This window comes from Erigeron canadensis, chromosome 2, assembly GCF_010389155.1.
Source record: "Erigeron canadensis isolate Cc75 chromosome 2, C_canadensis_v1, whole genome shotgun sequence".
Lineage (NCBI taxonomy): Eukaryota > Viridiplantae > Streptophyta > Magnoliopsida > Asterales > Asteraceae > Erigeron > Erigeron canadensis.
The window spans coordinates 29,125,814-29,148,956 of NC_057762.1; the positions used below are offsets into that span (position 1 = coordinate 29,125,814).

Consider the following 23,143-nt stretch of genomic DNA (forward strand, 5'->3'; position numbering starts at 1 on the left):
ATTTTCGAATATCCGGTTTTGAACACCCCTACCAATATGGACCCACCTTACTCCCACGGTCATCTCAACTTGCCAAAAATGGCTCCCACACTTTTCTAGGCTTTATTAGTTATCACATGTCCTAACCCGCACGTGACCTTCTCCAACACTCACGTGATCATCTTATCTCAAACTAGACACTTTTGTTATTTTGTTTTCGAGAGTAAAAATTCTAGCAAAGATTTTGGGTTTAGAAGTCCAGGCATAAAACATTATGATAACATTTTAACATCGATGGTGTGTGTAACTTATTAAAATTTTCATTTTTTTCTATTTTTTTTTCTTTGGCTTTTTTTAAATGTCAAATGTTGGCTTGGCATTTCAAACTTTGCTTATAAAACTTGCATCAAGATCAATTCACACATTACTTAAACAAATTCTAGCTTACATACACACAACATTTAAATATCACACAAGTTAAACAGACAGACATACGCCACAGTATACTAATACACTTTATAACAATATTGTCATTAACAAAATCACAAGATTAGCATATTCAGTCTAGCTTGGCTTTCTAAAAGCTACATTAACAAAAACTAATGCTTTGTGCAACAAAATCCTTTCTAAAAAGTCTACCAAAAGCGTGCACCAAAAGCAACCATTTCCCCCTAATCCATTTACATTCCATATATCATTACTAAAACCAATAAACTTAACAATTATGATTCCAATCAAGACCTTCAAGATTCATTTTCATCAGTAGTCAAAGAACCATCCATAAATTGAAGCTCCCTTTTATCATAAACCTCCAAAGAAAAATCTCTATCAACATGACCCATTGTGACTGAACTCGAGCTAGGCGCCATACTTGTCGTCACAACTTTCCCAAGCCCATTCCCACACGACCTCATTTCGGTTTCCTCAACACTAGGGAAAACATTAAATACGGGTGTTGCACCGGCTGGTATGGCCCACAACTGAGGCTGAGTGTGAGCCATACCAATGTCGGACTCACCTTTCGGAACCATGAAAATGGTTCCGTTAGGTGGGCCACCACCACCACCCATAGTCCAAATAGGCACTATAGGGGCCACAGGTGCAAAATTTGAACAATCATTAACATCATAAAAATCATCATTTCTTTTCTTTCTTTTGTTATTATTATCATTACTATTTCGAGCTAAATCATTGCCGTTAGATATTGACGAAACTTTTAAGGCTCCGTTAACATTAACGGCAATGGCCGGGACAGTACCCGTCCCGGTGGCTTGAATAATCGCAGGTTCGACATGTTGCAACAACCAATTAACAGTTTCACCATCAGTTTTAAGACCCAATTCACAAGTCAACTGAAATATCCTCGCCGCACAAGTCGCCGACAATCTAATTCTCCGGCCACGTCCTTCCACCTTAGTATGGCGGTCTTTTGTACTCGCCGACGATACTTTCTTAACTAAAGGCGTAATGGGTGTCCGAAAATCGTTCTCCGGTGACTCTTGTTTGAACGGCACCAGTACCGGAGTTATGGCGTACCCTGATGAGTCACCGAGTAACAAGTCAGAAGTTGAGAATAGTTTGACGGTGTTGCTGACGTCATCGTTTTTATCAGATGATGCCATGTGAAAAATTGAAATAAATTTTGTAAGAATAATCTGGGAATTTTAGGATTTGAAAATGGGGAAAAAATTTTGGGGGAAAAGGGAGGGCTGGAACAGAACAAACCCTAGATAAAAGGATAGGAGACCCACTTCCTTATAATAAGATGGCCCTCTAAAGATATGTACCGATTGAAATACTGGACGGTTCAGATTTGATCATGGATTGTTGTTTGTTAAGGTGAAGTAACACGTGTTGGGACTAACATATGTGTTGTGCGGCTATTTTGAGATTATTCTTGTCTAATTTATAACTAGCTGATCAAACCCGGGTAATACCCGGGTAGATCGAAGAGATATATTTAGAGTTCAATCGTGTATATAGACATAACAATGAAGATAAGGAAAAAAATAGCAAAATCATAATATATACATGAAACGATGAAATATGAATTAATTTAATCAATTTTGTCACGTTGATAAAAATATATATATATAAGTTAAAATATGTATAAAAATACTTATTAAATAATATGATAAGGATTTAAAAAATATAGTAAATTAAGTAATGTAATTTGTTGTTATGATGATGTCATAAATTTATTTAGTTGAGAAAGATATAATTTTTAAAAATGATTTTGAAGTTGCCATGTAAGATATTTTGGTAAAACGATGATGTAATCACAATCTTGTTTTATTTAATATAGAGATTTTTATTTATTTTTTAGATCATTCTCTGGATACTTTTGGGGAAACTTTTAGTCCTGTGAAAGAATTTCTATTTCTAATCTAGCGATCCTGTTATACTGACTGTCGAAAATCCTTTTACATCTAAGTATCTAACGTCATGTAAACATTCAAAGAAGGGATAGGTACTTGAGAATGTAATAAACTATGCACGAATGTTTATGTTATGTAATGAACTACATGGATGTTCATCGTATGTAATGAACTTTCAAATCTCGGTAATTGGATGTACCCGGGTATATGTGGCAACCATATAAGCTGCCACTTGTAAGTCTTTGATTGGTCGAATACATTCAATAACCTGGATTTGAAAGTTCATTACATACAATAAATATCTAAGTAGTTCATTATACAAAATAGATATTTATGCATAGTTCATTACATTCTTAGGTACTTATCCCTTCAAAGAAAGGCCACACCAACGTCATCCATCTAAAAGTTACCAAGCTAGAGAGTCATCTGATTTATAAATAAAATCTGATAAGTTAATCAAGTCGAGCGGATATGAATTTAATGTTGTGTATGATCGATATAACAAATGATGGATTTTTTTTCCTTTCTTTCTTTTTGTAAGGTTTGTAGGAGTAAATGTTTGCATTTGGTTATAGTGACATGTTCATTTCATTTACATGACTCCACTTTTGTTAGCTTTATTTTGGGTCATCTATAAGTTGGTTCCAAGAATAGTTGACCATCGCGACCTGCGAGAAACATTGTTTTTACCATAAACAATGTTTTAACAACCGTAAATTTTTATCGTTGTTGTTCGATCACATGTTGCATAGTGATAAAGCAAGACTGGTTGCTAATTAGTCTTTTATCAGTCACATAACTATAATTTAAGATTTAAGTATAGCATTTAAGCGTATAATCTTATGAAAAGTTTTTATATTTTAAAGTCACAAGTATTTTGGTTGAAATCAAACTTTCCAAACATCTATGGGACAATTGGATAATCTCATTTAGAAGCTTTCATCAAACTTGCATTTAACCTGCCTTAGATTTGAATCGGATTACAAACTGCTTCATATTTATATAAATCCAACAAAAACGTTCATCTCTTTGGCTATCTCTACCGTACAAGTCCACTTGAATGTAATGTACCAATTCGATTTGGTGAGCCAAGAACTACAAAATGTCTTTGTGAATACTAATCGAAACATAAGAAATGAAAACAACCATCATACATCATGGTATAAAACAAAACCAAACGTTTTCTCATAACAGGTTCAAAGATGACAAGATAGATAATGTTGGATGACAGTTAGAACAAATAAAAACGAGTCATTTAGTACCTATCAAAACAAGATATAGCTTGGGTAAATTCACATACTAACATTTTGTTGGCCCATTTCGTATACATCTAATACAAAAAAGCAAGTGTTTTGTTATGATCACAAAACCAATATTAGTTTTGAATATGTAGGGGTGGTAAGTGCAAATTTCCAAAACCATATTGAAGAAGTTTGTGATAAGGTTCTTTTGAGAGGCTGAAAATGATAAAAGGCAGGCGCAAGTGATGTAAACCAAAGCATAACCACACATGAACTTACCAAAATAGTTATAACTAATCTCTTAAATACCTTTAAAAAATTCACAACTTTTAAAACTAGCCTCTAAATGGGGTGCCAAATTCACTCATCACATACTCAATTTTTATTCAAAATTCCTATAAACAAACCAAGGCTGCAAACTAGAACACTAGCATTATCTTTATCTTCATTTTCCAATCAAGAACCATCCATTTCTATTTCAACTACATTACAAGAACAAAACCGAAAATCAGATTTGTATAGTGTTAAGTTCAAGACATTAGGAGACTGCAAACTTGGTATATCAAGATATCCTGATTTTGAATACAACGCTAAAGGGGGAGAGGGTAGTGGGATAGGAAAAAAGATGGTGGGAGTTGACTTTAATGGCGAAACATCGGTTGACTTTGATGTAAAAACGCTTTATATACCGTCTCTGTCTACTGCAACAACCAAGTTTTTGGGCTTGCCTTTGCCACCGTTCTTGAAAATTGAAATTGTTCCTGAGATTTTCAGAGGGATCATCAACCTGGAGTCTGGAAAGGTGGAGTTTGATCCACTCCCTAACTATTTAGTGTACCATTCTTGCTTTTCATGAACAAAGAATCAAACTGAGTGGGTTGGGCAACGGGTCCAAATTGAAATGGCTCTGCAGGTTTAATGCCAACAAAAAAATTACCAGTTTAGGTGACTTTCAACCTGTTTTGTCCATTTGACGCATTTCAGCTTTTAGCTAAAATCCTAAATCATCTTATCCGACCATACGGTAGTAAAACACAACACAACACAAATTGACCCATTTAATAGTAAATGTTCAGAAAGTTCCACCTATAAGGTTTTAATTTGTTCTTTCGTTGGTGGAGCTTATATCGTGCTTTTATTAATGTAGGTTGATCTTAAGTTCAAAGCCAAATTCTGGTTTTCAGTGGGGAGCATCTACAAAGCTCCACCATTGATGGTGGAGACACTATTGACATCAGAAGAATCGAAAGGAAACCAGAGGAGTGGAACTGGACAGAGGCTGGATGAACAGGGCAGGTGCAAGCTAGTTGGAGTGGCAACTGTTGAGCAGATTGATGATTTTCTAATGAATTCTTTCCTCGATCTTCCAAGCGAATGTCTTGCCATCTTAAACGCAACAATAATCTTTTCTAAGGACTAACAGTCAGTTGGCAGCTAGAACCGATAGAAGAAGTCAAGAAGCTGTAAGGATTATACTTGTAAAATTGTAGATTTTCAACAGGTTTTTTAACCGATATATACAATTTTCTTGCTTGTTCATACACAAAATTAAAGTTCTGTACTTTGTCATATACGATTAATATGAGAGTTGGGCTAATCTCACCTCTTCCATGGAGCAAGTGATATACTAAGGTAATTTAGGTAAATAATACTGTGTGCTTACTATGACGGGTTGGTCGGTAAAGGTAGGCTCAGATTCTGCCTGGATTAGAACTAAGTAGTTAGAATGCATCAAATATGATTGAAAAAACAATATTGTTACAGCCTGAAACTATATATCGGAAATTGATTTAGGAGTTGACATTAGAAAATACGTCTCCGGCAACTTGCAATCCAGCTGATCGTTTGACCTGTTACATACCTAGTTAATCTTTGTTCAATCCATTTGAGATTTCAAAAATATAATCATAACACACAAATTTCACCAGTCACAAATTATAATGCTTTATGGTGGCACAGCTACAATTTTCAAAATGGTATTGATGTACAAATGTACAATATCACATAAATGAGTAATTACAGTAACCCTTTCTATTTCGTAATGTATCCTGCTGGACCTGCTCTATTGAACTTTTGTGTGTTCTCTATCAAACATCTCCCCGAACTTTGAAATATTCCAGCGTGGCAAAACGAGCAGCAATATATCAGATGTAATGCATATATTGGGTTCCTTGCCTTCAAGAGTGAAGTTACAATGTTACATATGCAACAAGATCACGTTGGGCAGGTTGGGTAATATTAGGCTAGGAGTACATGGAAGAGAGAGATCTACTAAACCAACTACGGTCTATCCTATAACACGAGCTGCGCTAATTACATCAGAGTACATCTAATCTGATAATGGGGTTGGCTTGGAATGGGTCATTCCTTAGTATGAGTTGAAGTGGACCAGCCGACCAGGCCAGGATAAGTTGAAGTTTTGAACCATCAACACTTTTTTGTTTATTCTGTTGGTTAGAAAGCACTCTATATAGTTAATGTGTAATTTATGAATAAATAATATTATTACAGTGACAATCCAAATTTGAATATAAACGATTTAGAAGGTTGCATGGATCAAAGTATACCATGGGCAACATTCAACCCATTCACCTTTTGCTAATCTTAAATTTGATCTGTTCGAGATCAAACAGAACCAAAATTGACCTTATAATATAACACCAAATTATCAGAACTCACATTTACAGTATGTTAGTCCAGCTGTTGTTTCTCACTCAAATGCAAGCCTTTGTGTGCCAACAAGAGAGTCATAGAGGCCCTTCTTAGCCAATAACTCTAAGTGAGTGCCCAGTTCTTTGATTTTGCCCTCAGAACACAGAGCAATCTGATCTGCATTTTGAACCGTGCTTAATCTGTGTGCAATCACCAATGTCGTTCTTCCCTTCATCAGATGGTTAAGAGCATCCTGGACTAACCGCTCGCTCACTGTATCTAAAGCACTGGTAGCCTGAAATCAAGACCAGCATGAAAGTGAGATGACTCTTACTGTACAGCAACATAGTGCATAGATGATAGTATTAATAAGATACCTCATCAAGTATCAAAATAGGAGCATTTTTTAGTAGAGCCCTCGCAATAGCAACTCTCTGCAAGTTGGTGCAAATATTCAGTACAGATGTATTATCTCAGCAGATATTTATAATTAACGATTTACCTGTCTTTGACCTCCGCTAAGTAAACCTCCTCTTTCACCAACAAGTGTATCGTACCCCTTTTATAAAAGAAGAATATGCAACGATAAGAAACGGTCAAGAAGATGATGGCACAGAATGACTAGGTGTATATTAAGATGAGCAACCTCTGGGAGTGATATAATAAAATCATGAGCATTGGCAGCTTTCGCTGCTGCTATAACATCATCCCGTGACACGTTTTCATCCGGAAGCCCATATGCAATGTTTTCTCCCACAGAAACAGAGAAAAGAACAGGCTCCTGTCAAAATGTAAAATATATTTTTTGTTAGATAATTAAGCATGTAGATGTTAAGAAATCAAATAGCATACCTGATTGACTATGGAGACTACACGGGCCCATTCACTCTTATCAAATGTTCTCAAATCCTCGCCTGCCACTGTTATTCTACCTTGAGTTGGCTGCAAAAAATTTAAACTAAAAGTTGGTGACAAATCTACAGATGTTGATATAAAGGCATCATTGAAAACATAATTGATGAATATCAGAATATGTACCTCATAAAATCGTGCCAAAAGCTGTACAATGGTACTCTTACCAGCTCCACTTGAGCCCACTAGAGCCGTGACGGTTCCACATTTTAGTGTCAAATCAAGACCACTAAGGACCTCTACATCAGGCCTCAAGGGATATGCAAAGTGCACATCTGAAGAGCAACAGAGAAGTGACTACTAGCAATAAACTACAGGAATAAAATTATGGAGGCATAATGGACCAGTCAGGCCGTTTGGGCACAGGTCAAAACAGGTCATTTTTGGCACACGTAAAAACAGAGCCAGGTTGACCTGAAACTCTTTTTATTCGAACATTTTAATACATAGTGTGCCAAATATACAGAAGTTATTTTCTATTTCAATAACAATCTGATAGTTGAAACAAACTATTTACATTTTAGGAGGCTTTATGCATTAAAAGTAAAATTCAGGCGACTTTCAAGTTTCAACCCTTTTGAGGTGTTTCCTTCTAAAGCTATTTTTAAAAATATTTATCACTCCGATGAAATCTAAAACTTAATCAGAGTCGGCCCATTTGGGTTGAACTACAACCTCTTACATGCAGTAGAACCTCTAAAATTACTAGTTGTGAAATGAGACTACTGAAAATAGATACCTTCAAGACATATATCCCCTGAGATTGCAAGATTGCGAACACTGCTGGCTGTTGTTAAAGATGACATATACCTCATGTTTTGAGATCTCCTTTTATCATTGGGGTCGTTTATGAAAAACATTTCTAGGTCATTATATGTTCCTATTTGCTTGATGTCTTTTTCCAATCCATAAGCTAGTGCTTGATCGATTTCAGAGTCAGATAAGATAGAGTTAATTCTCTCCGTAGCAGCAAAAGCCCCCCTCAAATCCCCAATAGTGTTAACCAGTCCTTGAACCTGATAAGGATGCACTATCAGTTGGCAACAAAAGATGATATTGAGCAAATGAAAGGATTCAAAGAAGGGTACTCACAGCAAAGGTCAAAGTGAACGTGTATCCGATAAAAGAAGCAACAGTTCCCACTGATAGCTCACCCTGAAAGGGTGAATTTATTAAGAGAGAACATTTGATTTTCCTTGCTCAATAACAATGCTGAAGTGAGAAGTGGTAAATTCAAACCATTTAATTATGAATTGGTCAATTTGGATTATGTTTTATCTTACAGTTCAAACTGGTAAGCTGAGATAAAATTGTACAAAACGTGTTAGAACTGCACCCTTGATGAATAAAATCTCCAGAATTATTTTGATTGAAATAGTAAAGTATTATCAAAATAATATGATCATCATTATCATATCTGACACACTAACAACACATTATTAAATAAGATATTTTTGGACAAAAGCGTTACAGACAAAACTCAACTTACCGCCTTAACTTTGTTTCCTCCAAGAATATAAAGGGCCAGTAAAGATACATACACTGCCACTCTAGTTATTGATTCATTAATAGACTTAAAAACTCCAAGTTTGATGCCACTTTTCTGATACTCGAGAACCTGCTCACAATAACAATCTAGATATCTGATGTTGAAGAAATATTAGGCGTACATGATCTAGAAATCTACGGAGATAAAGTATCTAACCTGGTTACCAAACGTTAACATTTGGCGTTTTTCTCCACCAAATGATCTTACCTACATGCAGCAACAAATATTATCAATGCTACAACATATAGGCTATTACTGATAAACTAGTTTTGGAAATACTTGAACCATCCACAAATTTATAGAAAGTACAAGGAAAGGGTTTTCAAAACAACAGATAACTCACTGTACGGATCGCAGAAAAAGTTTCAGTTATGCAATCAGCTATTAAAGCTTGGGTCAACCCATAGGCTTTGAAAACTTTCACAGTTGATCTCTTGTATACCGCTGGACAACACAAACAGCAGACATAAGATCTCAACATATAAACAAAGTAGTGTGATGATTTATTCAGTGGAACTATGCAATTTCAAGTCAGTTGTAGGGAAACAAGATAACACACGTGCACACACAGAAAAAAAAAAATCTATCAATACAAAATATATTCTAATGAAAATTGCAACAATTTCAATTTTGGTGTCCCATGAAAATTCTAAAAGTATCCTTGCTTTGTCCACGTGTACCTTTTGTCTAATCATTACAAATCATTAACATTTTCAGGTCTCCAAATAATTTCTTAATTTAGTCGAATCGAAGTATATCTTCAATGTTAGACTATAATTGAACACTTTCATTAAACTAGACGCCCACTCCAACATAGCCGTAATGTTTAGGAAAAAAGCAATAATATCATCTTACCAACTAAAATAGACACTCCAAGCATAAGCGCACCCAAAATTGGTGCAAGTTGGGGGGCCAGCACAAATAGCAAGCACATTGTCCCAACAACCTGTCAAGAAGATGAAAGCCATAAAAGTTTCTCAATACAATGTATTTGACTGGTGCACCAAATTTATACGATTTCTTTCACCTTTCTTTGCAATTCCACCAGGTCATATGGTGTTATAAATTATTATCTCTAATAAATGTATAGTTGTATTGATTTTATAGAGAGAACAATTAAAGCATATAAAAGTAGGTTGTAATAGATAACTACAACATATTTTTCGCTTCCAAAAGAAGTCTCACTTTTCTCATTGAGAAAGAGAAATAGAAATAAGCATAAGCTCACTTTTGCTTAGTGAAGAGTTGCTTGCCTCGGTTAGTGCCCTGAAACCACGATCCCTTGAAATATTCTCACTCACAATGTTTTTGAATGAACCCAAATCAGATGTCAATAAGGCAGTGAGTTCGCCAACCTATCAGATCCAAAGGAAAATATGTCATGCTAGTAATTGTGATAGAGATGGGCATTTAAAACACAGCCAGTTCATTGACAATCACACATAAACTCAGTGGTAATCATATTGTTAGTCAAAAATCAAGAAACTCTACGGACAAACAATATAATCAACTTGCATCTCATGTTGAGAGAGTATTCAGTGCAGAAATGAGTTTGTCCAAATACCTTGTATTTGTCAAAGAACTCCACCTGCAAAAACAAGATAAAAACATCAAACCTTGACAAGAAATATGACCTCTGATATATAACACTTTCGGATGCAATTACAGATAAAATGCTTCAAGTTACACTGTTATATAAGCAGGGGGCTTGTGTGCCAGAAAACACTTCTCATGTTTCTTAGAGGATACATAACTTTGAACTGTTATTCAGAAAATTTATTTTCGAAACTAGAAAACCGAATATAGTAAAATGTCAAATGTTTGTACAGAAACACCAAGCCTCGGTCCACAATATCGACCTAAAAAAAGATAACTTAGAGGATACATAACTTTGAACATGTTTTATGTCATTTCATTGACTACGAAAACAATCAAGTTCAGGTATAAATTATGAAGATGACCTATATGGCTATACTTCAAGTAAAATTAATACCATAAGATACGGACCAAAAAAATTACCTTGTGAATCAATACACTGCCAAATATTTGAGCTCTTAAGCTCGACATAACCTTCTCCCATATTGTGTTCATATTTACTACAAAAATAACAGTAAAGATTGGCTCCAATGTGTATAGAACTGCAACCTTGCTGAGAAGCTGCCATAAAGGTTCCGATCTTGCACCTATTAGTACCTCAAAAAACCTTCCTACAAAACAAAGTTATTATAGATACCAATTAGAATTTTCATATTTTCATATGCTTAACCAATTCCACTACAATTTAATAATGATATAAGTTATCTATTCGTTAATTCCATTACAAACCCAAACAAGCTTGCTTTCTAATTCAGGAACTACATTCAATTTTTAGCTGTAAGCATGTGTAGATCAAATGACAGTTTCATACTCTCTTTAACATAAAGACTAAAGGGTGTCATGTATGGATATATTCCATGACGATACTACGATAAAGGAATGAGGCAAGACTCTATATCACCCGTACTGAAGAAGCATGTAACTTTAAATATAGTACTTTATGTTACAACCAAAACATTACAAATCTATGTTTTACAGATGATTTAATCCTATTCTATGATGGAGATGTTGCATCCTCCTCAATTATTATGAATCTCCTAAATGAATTTCAAAGATGATCTGATCTTGTTACAAGCTCTCCAAAATGAAGTGATTTCTTTCACTTAGTAAAAGGTAAAACAAGGAATACTAGAAAATTGCAATTTAAATAAGGGGAGTTCCGAGTAAGGTATCTTGGTGTTGTAGCCTAGTTGGTTCCTGAGATAAAGGCATTTAAAAAGTATCCTGGGTTGCATCAAGGAGAAACTAGATTTATCAGAAAAATCCTTAGTGAAGGAGGATTAACTGGTGGGCTGCTAGCCGCTAGGTGAGCTTAATTTACATCTGACATGATGGACTTGGGCTGGTTGGCAGTCCGGGTCGCCGATAACCTTATTTGATGTTCATCTTACATTTACAAAGATTAAATAGTTTCAGCGGAGAAAGTAAATAAACAAGCCAAGTGATTGAGAGGAAGTTTCTTTCTTTTGGAGGTAAATTGCAACTTATTGTTTCATTTTTATTTGCTACACAAGTGTAATGGACCTCAAATTCATCTTGTCGGTGTCTACTATCAAAAAAGTCATGCGGAATTTATCAGGGTTCCAATGAAATAAGAAAAGGGAGGGGCGAAACCAAACATTGACAACATGTTCTATGGCTTCTCATAAACCAATGAGGTTTAGGTAAAAGTATAATTAAATGTAACGTAGCTTCTATGTCAACACTCATTTGGAATAGTCTTAACAATAAAAATTACTCGTAGGTACTACTTTGGGTTACTTCACACCGTTTGAAGTAACACAAACATTTGAGATATTCCACTAAAGAAAGACGGTAGCTGCAGGCAAACCTTGAAATGCATGTAGACATCCGCAAGTAAGTAGTACAAAAAAGTAAGTTGTGAGTGACGGAAAGAGAACGCATGTATGGTATCTTATAACTATCAGACTCCCGGCAAAATGCAACAAAGTCCCTTTAGTACAAGTAATGTGGTATTCGAGGTGTATCCATTTGCATGTGTTTTTACTATGGGCTACTCCTAGTCTAAACGCCCAAAACAACAAATATAATGTAACTATAGGACCGCTAGCTAATCCATTACAAAACACATTTTCTCTAAGACACAAAAAAGATGGTCACAATTTACGACTAATTAAACTTTACTTGATTTTATATTCAATAAAAATTCATTTCTAATTCTAATTTTATAACTCTATTTAATAAATAAAGGGTATCAGTGCATTAAAGTATGATGAATTATGTTCATTTTGCTGTTGTATGTATATACAACTCTAAAAACCTACATGGGCCAACTACATTACATAATGATCTCAAGTTCTCAACCGATTTATCCAAATGACAAGTACGATATGAGGTATCGGAAACACCGATCGAGCCAAGCAAATTCCATTATCTAAGGGTACCAAATTCCGTAGGCAGGTGCGGCAGTGTGTTCCAAGAGATACTTTTATACTATGTCTTCCTATTACCGATATCGATCGTTTTTTAAATTAAAACACGAAAAAGATAATCACAATTCACAAATAAACTTAATTTCTAACACAATAACTGCAGTAAAAAACAATTAAAAATGAATGAATGAAATTACCGGATAAAATAGGCATAGAGAGAGTACAAGTAGTGCAACAAATAAGGCTAAAAATACAAGCAAAAACTCTTAATTTATGTTGAGAAATGAGTTTCAATAACAGTCCTAAATTTACGGCATTAAACCGTTGGACCGGTTCGGAAGCGGAATCCGGTTCGATATTGGGATCATCAGAGGCGATTATCGCATCTGATGCTGGACCGGTTATGTAAGCTGTGGGGATAAAGGTGTTTTTAGTGTGTGTTTGAGTTAGGTGAAGTTGTTGGTGGTGGTGGTGACGGAGGGACGGCGGTGGACGGCGGTGGATGGGGAGGTGGTGACGGTGGTGAGTGGTGGTGAGTGGGAGGGAAAGTGGGAGACTTGCCATTGTTTGTGTGTGGAAATGGAAAGTACGGAATACGGGTTAACGATTTTCTTTCCCCGATAATATCGGTAATGTTTTTAAAAATATATTTTTAACATTTTATTATAAGTTGATCGTATTATAAAAGAGAAAATAACATGAGGACCCAAATTTTTATAAAAGTATATCAATTTAATTAACTTTTTTCAGACTTTCATAAAATACCCAACAAAATCGCAATAACAAATGAAAATCGCAATGAGATTTTGAAAATCGCTATGAGATTTAGAAAATCGTTATGAGATTTGGCAAAATCTCATAGAGATTTTATAAAATCGCATAAAGATTTTGAAAATCGCATAGAGATTTTCAAAATCTTTATGAGATTTTGATTTTTTTTGAAATTTTGACTTCCGCGTTACGTTTTGTGACTTTTTTTTTGAGATTTCGACTTTTTTTTAGATTGAAAATACACTATTCAAAATTCAAAATCTTAATAAAAAGTCAAAATTAAAAAAAAGGTCAAAATCAGAAACAAGTCAAAATCTCATAGAGATTTTCAAGATCTCTATGCGATTTTCAAATCTCTATGCGATTTTACAAAATCTCTATGAGATTTTCAAAATCTCATTGCGATTTTGCAAAATATCTGTGCGATTTTGCAAAATCTCATTGCGATTTTCAAAATCTCATAGCGATTTTCAAAATCTTGTTGCGATTTTTACTTTTTATTGCGATTTTGTTAGGTATTTTGTGAAAATTAAAAAAAAGTTGGTTAAATTGGTCTATTTTTTCTAAAAATTAGGTACTCATGTTATTTTCTCATTATAAAAACAGGTTTTGTATCCGTGAATTTTAACACATTACATCCCACATGTTGTCGACAAAGAAGTTTTTATACCCAGTGGCCACAACCAATGATTTAAATACCGTCATTTTAGTCATATTGGTATGTAAATTTTTTTTATTATTACCGGAAACACCGGCCGGTACGATTATTTTAATTTGTTTTATTTATTTTTTTGTAAAAATCTTAGAAAACTTGTTACGATTTAACAAAAATAGTCAAAATATAATTATAATCCACTCAAAAATAATACCAAATAGGTATTTCATAACAAAATATAAGTTTTAAAGTTCACAATAACAAAAAATAATATTAAAGTATCATAAAAATAATTTAAAAAAATAAAAATACCGGAAATACTAGAACGGTAATACCAGAAAATATCGAGAATACCGAAAATACCGACCGATATTGAATAACGAAAATATCAAAAAAATACCGAACTTAAAATACTAAAACGCTTTCTGATACCTGTAATACTGGCGGGTACAAGTATTTGAAACATTAGCCCCGACTTTCATGGTGAATTACTGGTGGGCCATCTAGTATAAATGTTTTTCTTTTTCTTCTTTTTTTTGGTATCTATTAGGATGAATGTTTTTGGTTGGAACTTGGAAGTATACGGATATCAATTGTCTTTTTTACTAGAGATTATTTTGTAAAGAAAATGCTTGTATCAGATATTTTCTACACCAAATTTGAGTTTCCAATTGATACAAGGTATTAATTGATGAACACGTGTCTTAGACTAATGCTTTTTGTGAATATAGTTTGTGATAATTATTTTGTTTTTGAGAAAGTATGATACTAGATTTTAATGCTTGTTCGCTGTTCTTCTTTTGTGTTTGTTACCAACTGAGGTATGGTTATATTCGCGCTTCTCACACAACTTGGCACTTTACTAGCAGGAGTGTAACTATGAGGGAGAGGGCTTGGCAAGCTTTGAGATTTTAGTGTAAATTGAACTAAATATGGGTCGTGCGGCCTACCTATGCAAACGTTTTCGCCATTGTAGTACTAGTAGTTCATATAGAAATATCAATTGAGTACATTTTGAAAATAATTACTCGCCATCAATCTGCAAGACAGATTTGAGTTCTGTTTACACATATTCAGCTTTAAACATCTAAAGCATTTGTTAATTTTATAGAAATGTTTAATTAGAGTACGAGCATATCGGCTATTGGTCCTAAATGTCACATGATGTCGATATTACTTAATAGTTACTCGTATTTTGTTGATTGAGGGAAACAATTAGTAAACTAAGTTACAAAATGTTTAATTATAACTAAGATAAAGATAGAGCACCAGAGGGTATACACTCCTTTAATTTCATGAATAATGTCACAATTTTCGTGCTCTGAAATTGTAAATGAGCTCTAGCACAATCCTATAGTTTTTATTAGTCAATATTTTGGTTCTTGGTTCTCGGATGATTCATCACCACAAAAACAATAAGATTGATGTGTTCAGTAACTGAGTAATAACATGATTGATCGATTCCTTACTGAGTAAAAGTTTGATGTGACTCATTGATGATGCTAATTACCACATATCATTTTGAACAAGACACCAAGATGACGAGGAATTCCAGACATACATCATGTTGAATAAAACGAGATCATGAAGCTTCACTTATTAAATTAAAGGGTCCAATTTATTTATTATACAGAACCTTGAAATTTACGGAGGAGTCTCACTACATCATAAATAAAAGTGTTGTATTATCAAGTTTAATCAAATCAACCGATACATTGTTCTAACTTTTAGATCTTAGCAATTTTATATCTCAGTATAATTAAGTGAAAACCAACTCTAATATCCTTAATGGTATATTAATCTCCATATCTTTGAATATTTGTATTCTAAAGTAACATCTCTTTCACCTTGGATAGTTGTATCACCAAATATTAGTCATTCAAGCATTCAACCTAACTGTTGGCCTATGGTAACTTACTACAACAAACCAAGCTAACTATTTACTATCAGACTGGTTTGGCGGACCCAACACCTCCGGCGCATGTGGCTAGGCTCATTGCGCATAAAACCAAAGCGTTTAGTAGTGTCTCCTAGACTATGGACTCGCATAAACCTACACCTTCATACCAAACTAGCAATACTCTTTCATGATTTCTTCAGTATTATCTTTTGGCTTTATCTATATACTTTTAATACAAGTACATAGTACATCAATTTATGCTATAATATAAGACATGAAACTAGGAAATCAACAATAAAAAGGTAAATAACGAAAAGAAAATCGAAAGGGGCAGTTGAAAACGAGTACAGCTAGAAAAGAAAACAAATAATTTAAATAGTTTCGTAGAATCAAAATAAAATATTATGATGACAAACCTAGAAACAACCGTAAAACTCATTTTTCTATTGATGATCACACCGCCCATATCACATGATTTAAGTTGAATAAGTCCAAGTGACGTCAACGGGCCTTATTTAGGACGACCACCTGCATTGATGCCGCAATTGTTGCACCAAAAGCTACATTCCACGGATTTCTTCTGTAAGCCGAATCAATCTTGTTGATTTATTATTACTCGTATTATTTAGGTTTTTGTTAAATTTTAAGATGCATTAAAATATTAAATAGATGTATACTAACCATGATATTCAATGATAGACTTTTGATATGCAAAAGTACAAATTATTTTATGTACGTTAAGTAAATCTCTTAAAACTTTATTTAGCATTTTTTTTTGTCAACCTAGCTAGATATCCGACGTGATTTACAACCCGACTAATCCCTAAACGACCATCCCTTTTGCTGGTAGCCATGGATCATCGATGGCCAAACTGTCGTGGTTAGAGAAGATATATTTTTTTGTTCTAAACTTAAAATCTCTAAATACTTTCATTTTTATAAATCAAATCATCATTACTCATGGATTTGGATCCATTATTGCTTGCATATATCGAATGAAACTGTGTAGTTTCATTTCTCTACATCTACTATATTGGAATTTGTAGGAGTGTAAGACTCATCGAAGAGGTTCCCCGACGCCGACCGTACACCACTTCGGGGGGTGGGGGGGGGGGGTTCGAGCAAAAATTAAAGCCCGACATAAATAGAACGCTCGCGCAAAATTTTTGTCGTTGAATGGCTCTTTTGAGGAAGAAACATTCAAAAAAAACCTCGCATAAATACTCCATATTCTTAACACTTTTATACAATCTTGTTTTCTATGTATTGTAAATTTTCTCCATATTCTTTCCAATAAGTGATGGCTCGGACAAGGTCGCACGAAATGAGTTTAGTCAAAGATAAGCTCGAGTGGCATAAAACCCGAAGTGATGTATGCTTTTGTGTCATGACTTTGTTGATCAAACTTTCTATTGATGAATTGAAGTGACATAAATTTTGTTTGTTGGATTGTATCTTATACTTGTTAGCTTCTTACTAACATCTTTAATAAAATTTATAATCTCAGATCAAAAATAGATAAAATCGTAACCACTAGTAGAAATTTGAACAAAAGATCATCACGACAAAAATGGCTATAAAATTTGACCAGTTCGAAAAGTTTATATTGTTTATTCAATTTATTTGTGGTGAATTATCAAAAAGAAAAAAAAAATATTATACGAAAATAACCAGCCTGTTTCTCAATATGGAAAACCAAGCGGGCAATCTCTATATATAATAAAACAAGATTGTTTTTTACAAGTATTCTTAGAAAGTTTTTGATGTGGCAAATCCATATTTATCTTAAAAAAGTTTTTTTTTAATTATGATGTCATATATATATATATAAATAAAATAGAAATAGCTCTTTACATGTTTTATAAATATATTAATCATTTATTTAAAGAATAAAAAATATCTCTTATACAATATTACAAAATAAAATGTCTTTTTATTTAGTTGATTCATTAACTATATCATTATTGTGTTAGTTGAATTATTAGATTTATATCAAGTTATAATGTTGTAAGAAAAACATTACAGAATTTTATTTATAGTTTATAATTTTAAATTTTAATTAACATACCCGGGTTGAACCCGGGTTGATTAACTAGTTATAGTGACGAAAACATTGTTGCGGCTAAATGGCACCACATGTGCGCCTCAATTCACTCATTCAACCAAATTTTCACCCTATTAAACAACTATCCTAAGAAGGAAATAACCCAATATGCTTTGGTTAAGTATACAACAACGTGTGGGCCGCCTTTTCATATGACGGAGTGGGAATTGCTAAGTAAAAGCTCAAAATTTTAGTTATTTAATTTTTAGTTATGTATTTCGAATTCTTACATCGTTTGCATTGCTAGGATGGTTGTTTGAACTTTTCCTTAAAACCATTAAAAATGCGGATAGTTTTTGTAAAACGATGAATTGTATTCAAAATATCAACCAAAACGCGTTTAATACATTGAATATGATTCATCGTCTACAAAAACTACCATACGTTTAGTGGTTTTAATGGGATGTTTGAACAACCCTCCTAGCGGTGCAAACGAGGCAAAGATTCTGAAAGAGTTGTTTTACTCCATGAAGGGGTAACTTTTTCGAGAATGCATCACTATATAATGGAAAACGCCCCCAAATAGTCTAACACTGCATTCTTGAGTTTTTATTAAAAGAAAAAAAAGGGAAAAATTGGATAGGGGAGGAAAAGATAGAAGATTACATTCATAAAAGTCATTCTCGAGTTTGAAAAGAAACTAAAAGAAACCCGCATGCAACCACCCCCTTTCACCTGCAACCGGCACCTGCAAGTCCCCCTTCCCTGCAACAACCACCTGCAATCGCCACCTGCAACTGCCACCTGCAACCGCCGCCTGCAACCGCCGCCTGAAACCACCACCTGCAACCGCCACCTACAACCACCGCCTGAAACCGACACATGCAACCACCCCTTCCACCTGCAATCACCCTTCCACTTTTTTTCCATCCAAATCAGGCCAAAATGGCCAGAAAACTTTTGGAGAAGCAAACCCTGATTTTTCCTTCCTTTTACTTTCTTTTCTTTTGGAAAAAAAAAAACTCAAAAATGCAAAAAGGTAAAAATTCCTATCTTTCTCTTTCCTTTCTTTTAAAAAACAAAAACTCAAGAATGAAGCCAAGGGTGTGGTGCTTCTCAGCATCAAGCGACTAGGCATGTGATGACTACCCATGATGCTCAGTATTAACATTTTATATTTTTATTTTATTTTTATCATTTCACATGTATACAATAAAAAAATAAAGGTGATGATAGATATGTCTAAAAGTGTGCTTAATACATTTAATTTTTGACATATGGAATTCACATTTGCTTTTTCATAATCTTTACCATTGAATTTGTCATATGTCAATCTCTTCTTATTAGACATCCCTTCTTAACGGATATCTAACAATGAAGTAAGAAAAATGATTAATCAACCTAATTGGTGTGCTTAAAGATATGCCTAAAACCTTAAGAATTTGATATGTGGATTCCACTAATTCTCTTTCCTAATCTTGCCCCCTAATTTTTCCACATGTCAACATCTTACAATTAGGCACATCTTTAGGCACACTAATTAGATTGATTTATCATTATCTATGAAGTAATTCAGATATTAAAATGGTTGGAGATCCTCTCAATTTATTATTCTTGACCCTTGATTTTAAACCATGGGTCAAGATTTTCTTAACTTGACAACTTAACCTGACTTGTCAACTGAGTTGTCAAGTTAAGTAACTTGAGATAATCTCCCCCTATTTATAATACACTAGTTTCATCATCAAATGAAGTCCTAAAGCAAATTGTAATTTAAGTTTGTCAAGATCTTAAAGATCTTAAAATACGGTAGTTTCATCATCAAATGAAGTCCTAAAGCAAATTTCAAAACGAAGTTTTAAAGCAAATAGTCATATACAATAAATTGCAAAGGCATCTAAATTTCGGGGGTATCATACGGTTATACATGCACTCTTATCAATGGCCACGAGAAAATAAATATGAACAATAAAATTAATGATTTTGTAGTGAGAGGTAAAAATGATATGATTATGATATGAATCATAATTATTCAAAGTCACACTACTATAATCAGTGTTGTAAATTCAGTCGACTCGGACTCAAAATCGACTCCTTCGCGATTCGGGTTCGAATGAATTGGACTATAACTCGTTCAAAGGTTAAGACTCAAGTCAACTTTGGTCAAACTCGACCAACTCGGTCAAAACTCGAGCGACTCAGGTCAACTTTGGTTGATTTTATTGTTCTCATCATGGAGGTAATGTTTTGATAATAAAATAATTGTTTTTACTTATTAACGGTAGTTGTGAGTTGTGTCTCTTGATTTTATAAAATTTAGCATTGAAAATCAAAGTTATCAATTTAATAGTTTTGAAACACAAACGGTATATTAAAAAGCCATAATGTACTATCATCCACGTACATAAAACATTTATACTTTTATCATGATATAGTTATGCTTCAATCATAAAATTCGAACTATTTTCTCATTACCAAAATAACAAATACTCGTACGAGGAAGAACAAAATGCCTTTTACACGTAATGGGTTAGCAAAATCAAAATAATAACGTGTGCATAAGATTACACTATATAACATCCACATCCACCGTTAGGTCATCAAATATTTTTTCTACCTTAGAAAGGGTAAATCTATTATATTAATAATGAAAGATTGTGATTACATAAGATTTTTTAAAAATTTTATTATTACACATCTTTTTAATTTAATTATGACATCATCATACATTTTTATTTAAATTTCAGAATATCCTTTTTTTAAATATATATCATTAATATAGATTTTTATTAAATATCCACATTATTATGTAAGATTTTGATCACTTTATTTTTTTGTTGTAATAGGCCGAAAACTATGGTGTTTTTTTTTTTCCCAGATAACGGTTTTTTGTTTTGTTTTTGCCAACCAAATGTCTTTTAACGTGTGTATAACTACACAACTTTTGTTTCCGTTACTTTCGTTTTTTACATAATAATTTATCACAACTTTTCAACTTATTTAACGTTGTTATTATACATTTTAATATGTCAACATATTTTAAAACTACCAGAATATCATTCAGTTTATTTGCAAAACATCTATCAGTTAACTCGGATTGATTAGCTAGTATATTAAAATATAATAGAATACTCTTTTATCTTCAATTACAAAAGAGTGGTATATGTGGCTTCAAATCTTTATACAGTAAGTACAAAACACATAAAACCAAAATGAGCACTAGAATTTAATTTCAACCATTCATTCTCTAACAAAATTTGAGAATGAAAAAAGAAAATAGAAAATGATTGAAAATATTACACCTGTGGGACAGACAATTGTGGCCGAGCAAGTGTCTCACGCTTTGACAGATAAGAGGGCGCCACGTGTCCATCATCTAGAAGCTCCTCACGAGATTCCCTGTTTAATGCCATGTCTCCCCCACTCCCTTCCCTATCTTCGTTCTCGACACGTCCTTATTTTGTAATTAATCCGTACTATTTTTTGTTTTCTTTTTATCTCACAAAAATATATATATATATCTATATCTATCTATATATCTATATCTATATCTATATCTATATATTATTATATAAAAGTTGTTATGCATCTTTGCTAAAAAGTTAAAAAGAAAAAAAAGCAAAATGACCATTATACTTTTAAAAAAGTAATTTACATAATTAATCCATTATTTTTTAAAATATTTTCATTATTCTTTTAGATTAATTATTTCTACATCAGCTATATTTTTTACATCAACCAACAACACCCGTAACGACCACCACCACCAATAGTCGCGACTCGCGCCATCACCACTTGTTACTGATACCACTAAACCACTGTCACGAACACTACCTATGCATTGCGCGGCTACCGTGCTAGCATTATAAAAAACAACACTTTTATTTATGGAAGTGTTTAAAAATATCTAATAGTTTCACTTAACACCCTTAAAATACTTTTACATACATTACCTCCTTAAATTACTTTTACAATATCAATTTTTATTTTTTAAAATACTTCTATTAACTATTTAAATAAATTACCTTTACATTAATTATTTACACAATTCGACGCTACCTGCACCACTAACAGCCGTTACCGTCACTGTATAGTCGTTGTCACAACCACCGTACGGGTACCGTGCTAGTATGATTACGAGTATTTAATTAATCAAAGTTGAATAACATCTTGTTTTATTATTTCTTTTAAGAATTGCAAAAGCTTTGAGTGAAATGTTGAAGTAGGATTTAAGACCTAAATTGTTAATAGAACTTTCAAATTTATACTGGTATCATGCCATTCAAATAAGATGTCTTTTTATTCCAGTTAATTTTTATAACAATATTGGTGTATTAATTAATACTTATGAATAAGATGTCTTTTTATTCCAGTTAATTTTTATAACAATATTGGTGTATTAATTAATACTTATGAAGTACTCGCACAATAAACTGGTTGGTGTGGTAGTGGTGATGGGTGATGGTGGCGTAAACAAGTGATATAAGTAATTGACATAACATATTTATTGTAAAATAAGTAGTAAGATTGTTTTAGAAAATAAGAAATGCATAGTAAAATAGTGTATAGTGTACTTATAATATATTTAAAATACTTCCCAATGTAGCTTATTGATTGAGTAATAACTTTACATGTTGTAGTTTTTAAGTTCCAGATATGAGAAACACATTTAAAAGTTCACAAATATAATTAAGATTTTTTTTTTATATATATATATATAACAGTAATATACGGAGTAATAAATTTGTTTTTTATTCATAAAACTTAAACAAAAAAAAAAAACACAATTTTTCTTCTTTATCAAACATATACATTTTAGCCGAGAATTAAACAACGGGACCTCTAACTTTGATTATAAAGAGAAGCGTCAAACCAACAATATACACACACATCATTATTTAATATTTATTATTATTATTATAGTTATGAGTATTATTATGGTACACAAATATACACGCCAATCAATCAAATCTGTAACAAAATCAATCAAAATCAAAGATTAAAAATCAAAATCATCTTCGGCATTCGTTCCTCATGATCTTCTCCTCTTCTTCTTCTTCTTCTTCTTCATCA

The 23,143-nt window shown here is 33.2% G+C and overlaps 3 protein-coding genes across 3 annotated transcripts; 1 reads left to right on the forward strand and 2 right to left on the reverse strand.

Annotated features, from left to right (window-relative positions):
- Positions 1–712: 712 nt before the first annotated feature.
- Positions 713–1,601, reverse strand: LOC122588042 (transcription factor TCP19-like). Its single transcript, XM_043760187.1, has one exon. It carries the CDS (start codon positions 1,599–1,601, stop codon positions 723–725), a length of 879 nt encoding a protein of 292 aa, XP_043616122.1. The 3' UTR covers positions 713–722.
- A 2,261-nt stretch (positions 1,602–3,862) lies between these two features.
- Positions 3,863–5,195, forward strand: LOC122588888. The gene is made up of 2 exons (XM_043761108.1): positions 3,863–4,400; positions 4,746–5,195. Exons 1-2 carry the CDS (start codon positions 3,945–3,947, stop codon positions 5,016–5,018), a joined length of 729 nt encoding a protein of 242 aa, XP_043617043.1. The 5' UTR covers positions 3,863–3,944; the 3' UTR covers positions 5,019–5,195.
- Positions 5,196–6,067: 872 nt separating this feature from the next.
- On the reverse strand, positions 6,068–13,288 carry LOC122589033 (ABC transporter B family member 28). Its single transcript, XM_043761270.1, has 16 exons — positions 12,898–13,288; positions 10,731–10,918; positions 10,276–10,299; positions 9,965–10,066; positions 9,567–9,657; positions 9,055–9,155; positions 8,868–8,918; positions 8,652–8,780; positions 8,255–8,317; positions 7,902–8,178; positions 7,289–7,437; positions 7,103–7,192; positions 6,897–7,031; positions 6,753–6,809; positions 6,628–6,684; positions 6,068–6,545 (listed from the first exon to the last, which is right to left on the reverse strand). Exons 1-16 carry the CDS (start codon positions 13,262–13,264, stop codon positions 6,309–6,311), a joined length of 2,118 nt encoding a protein of 705 aa, XP_043617205.1. The 5' UTR covers positions 13,265–13,288; the 3' UTR covers positions 6,068–6,308.
- Positions 13,289–23,143: the final 9,855 nt, after the last annotated feature.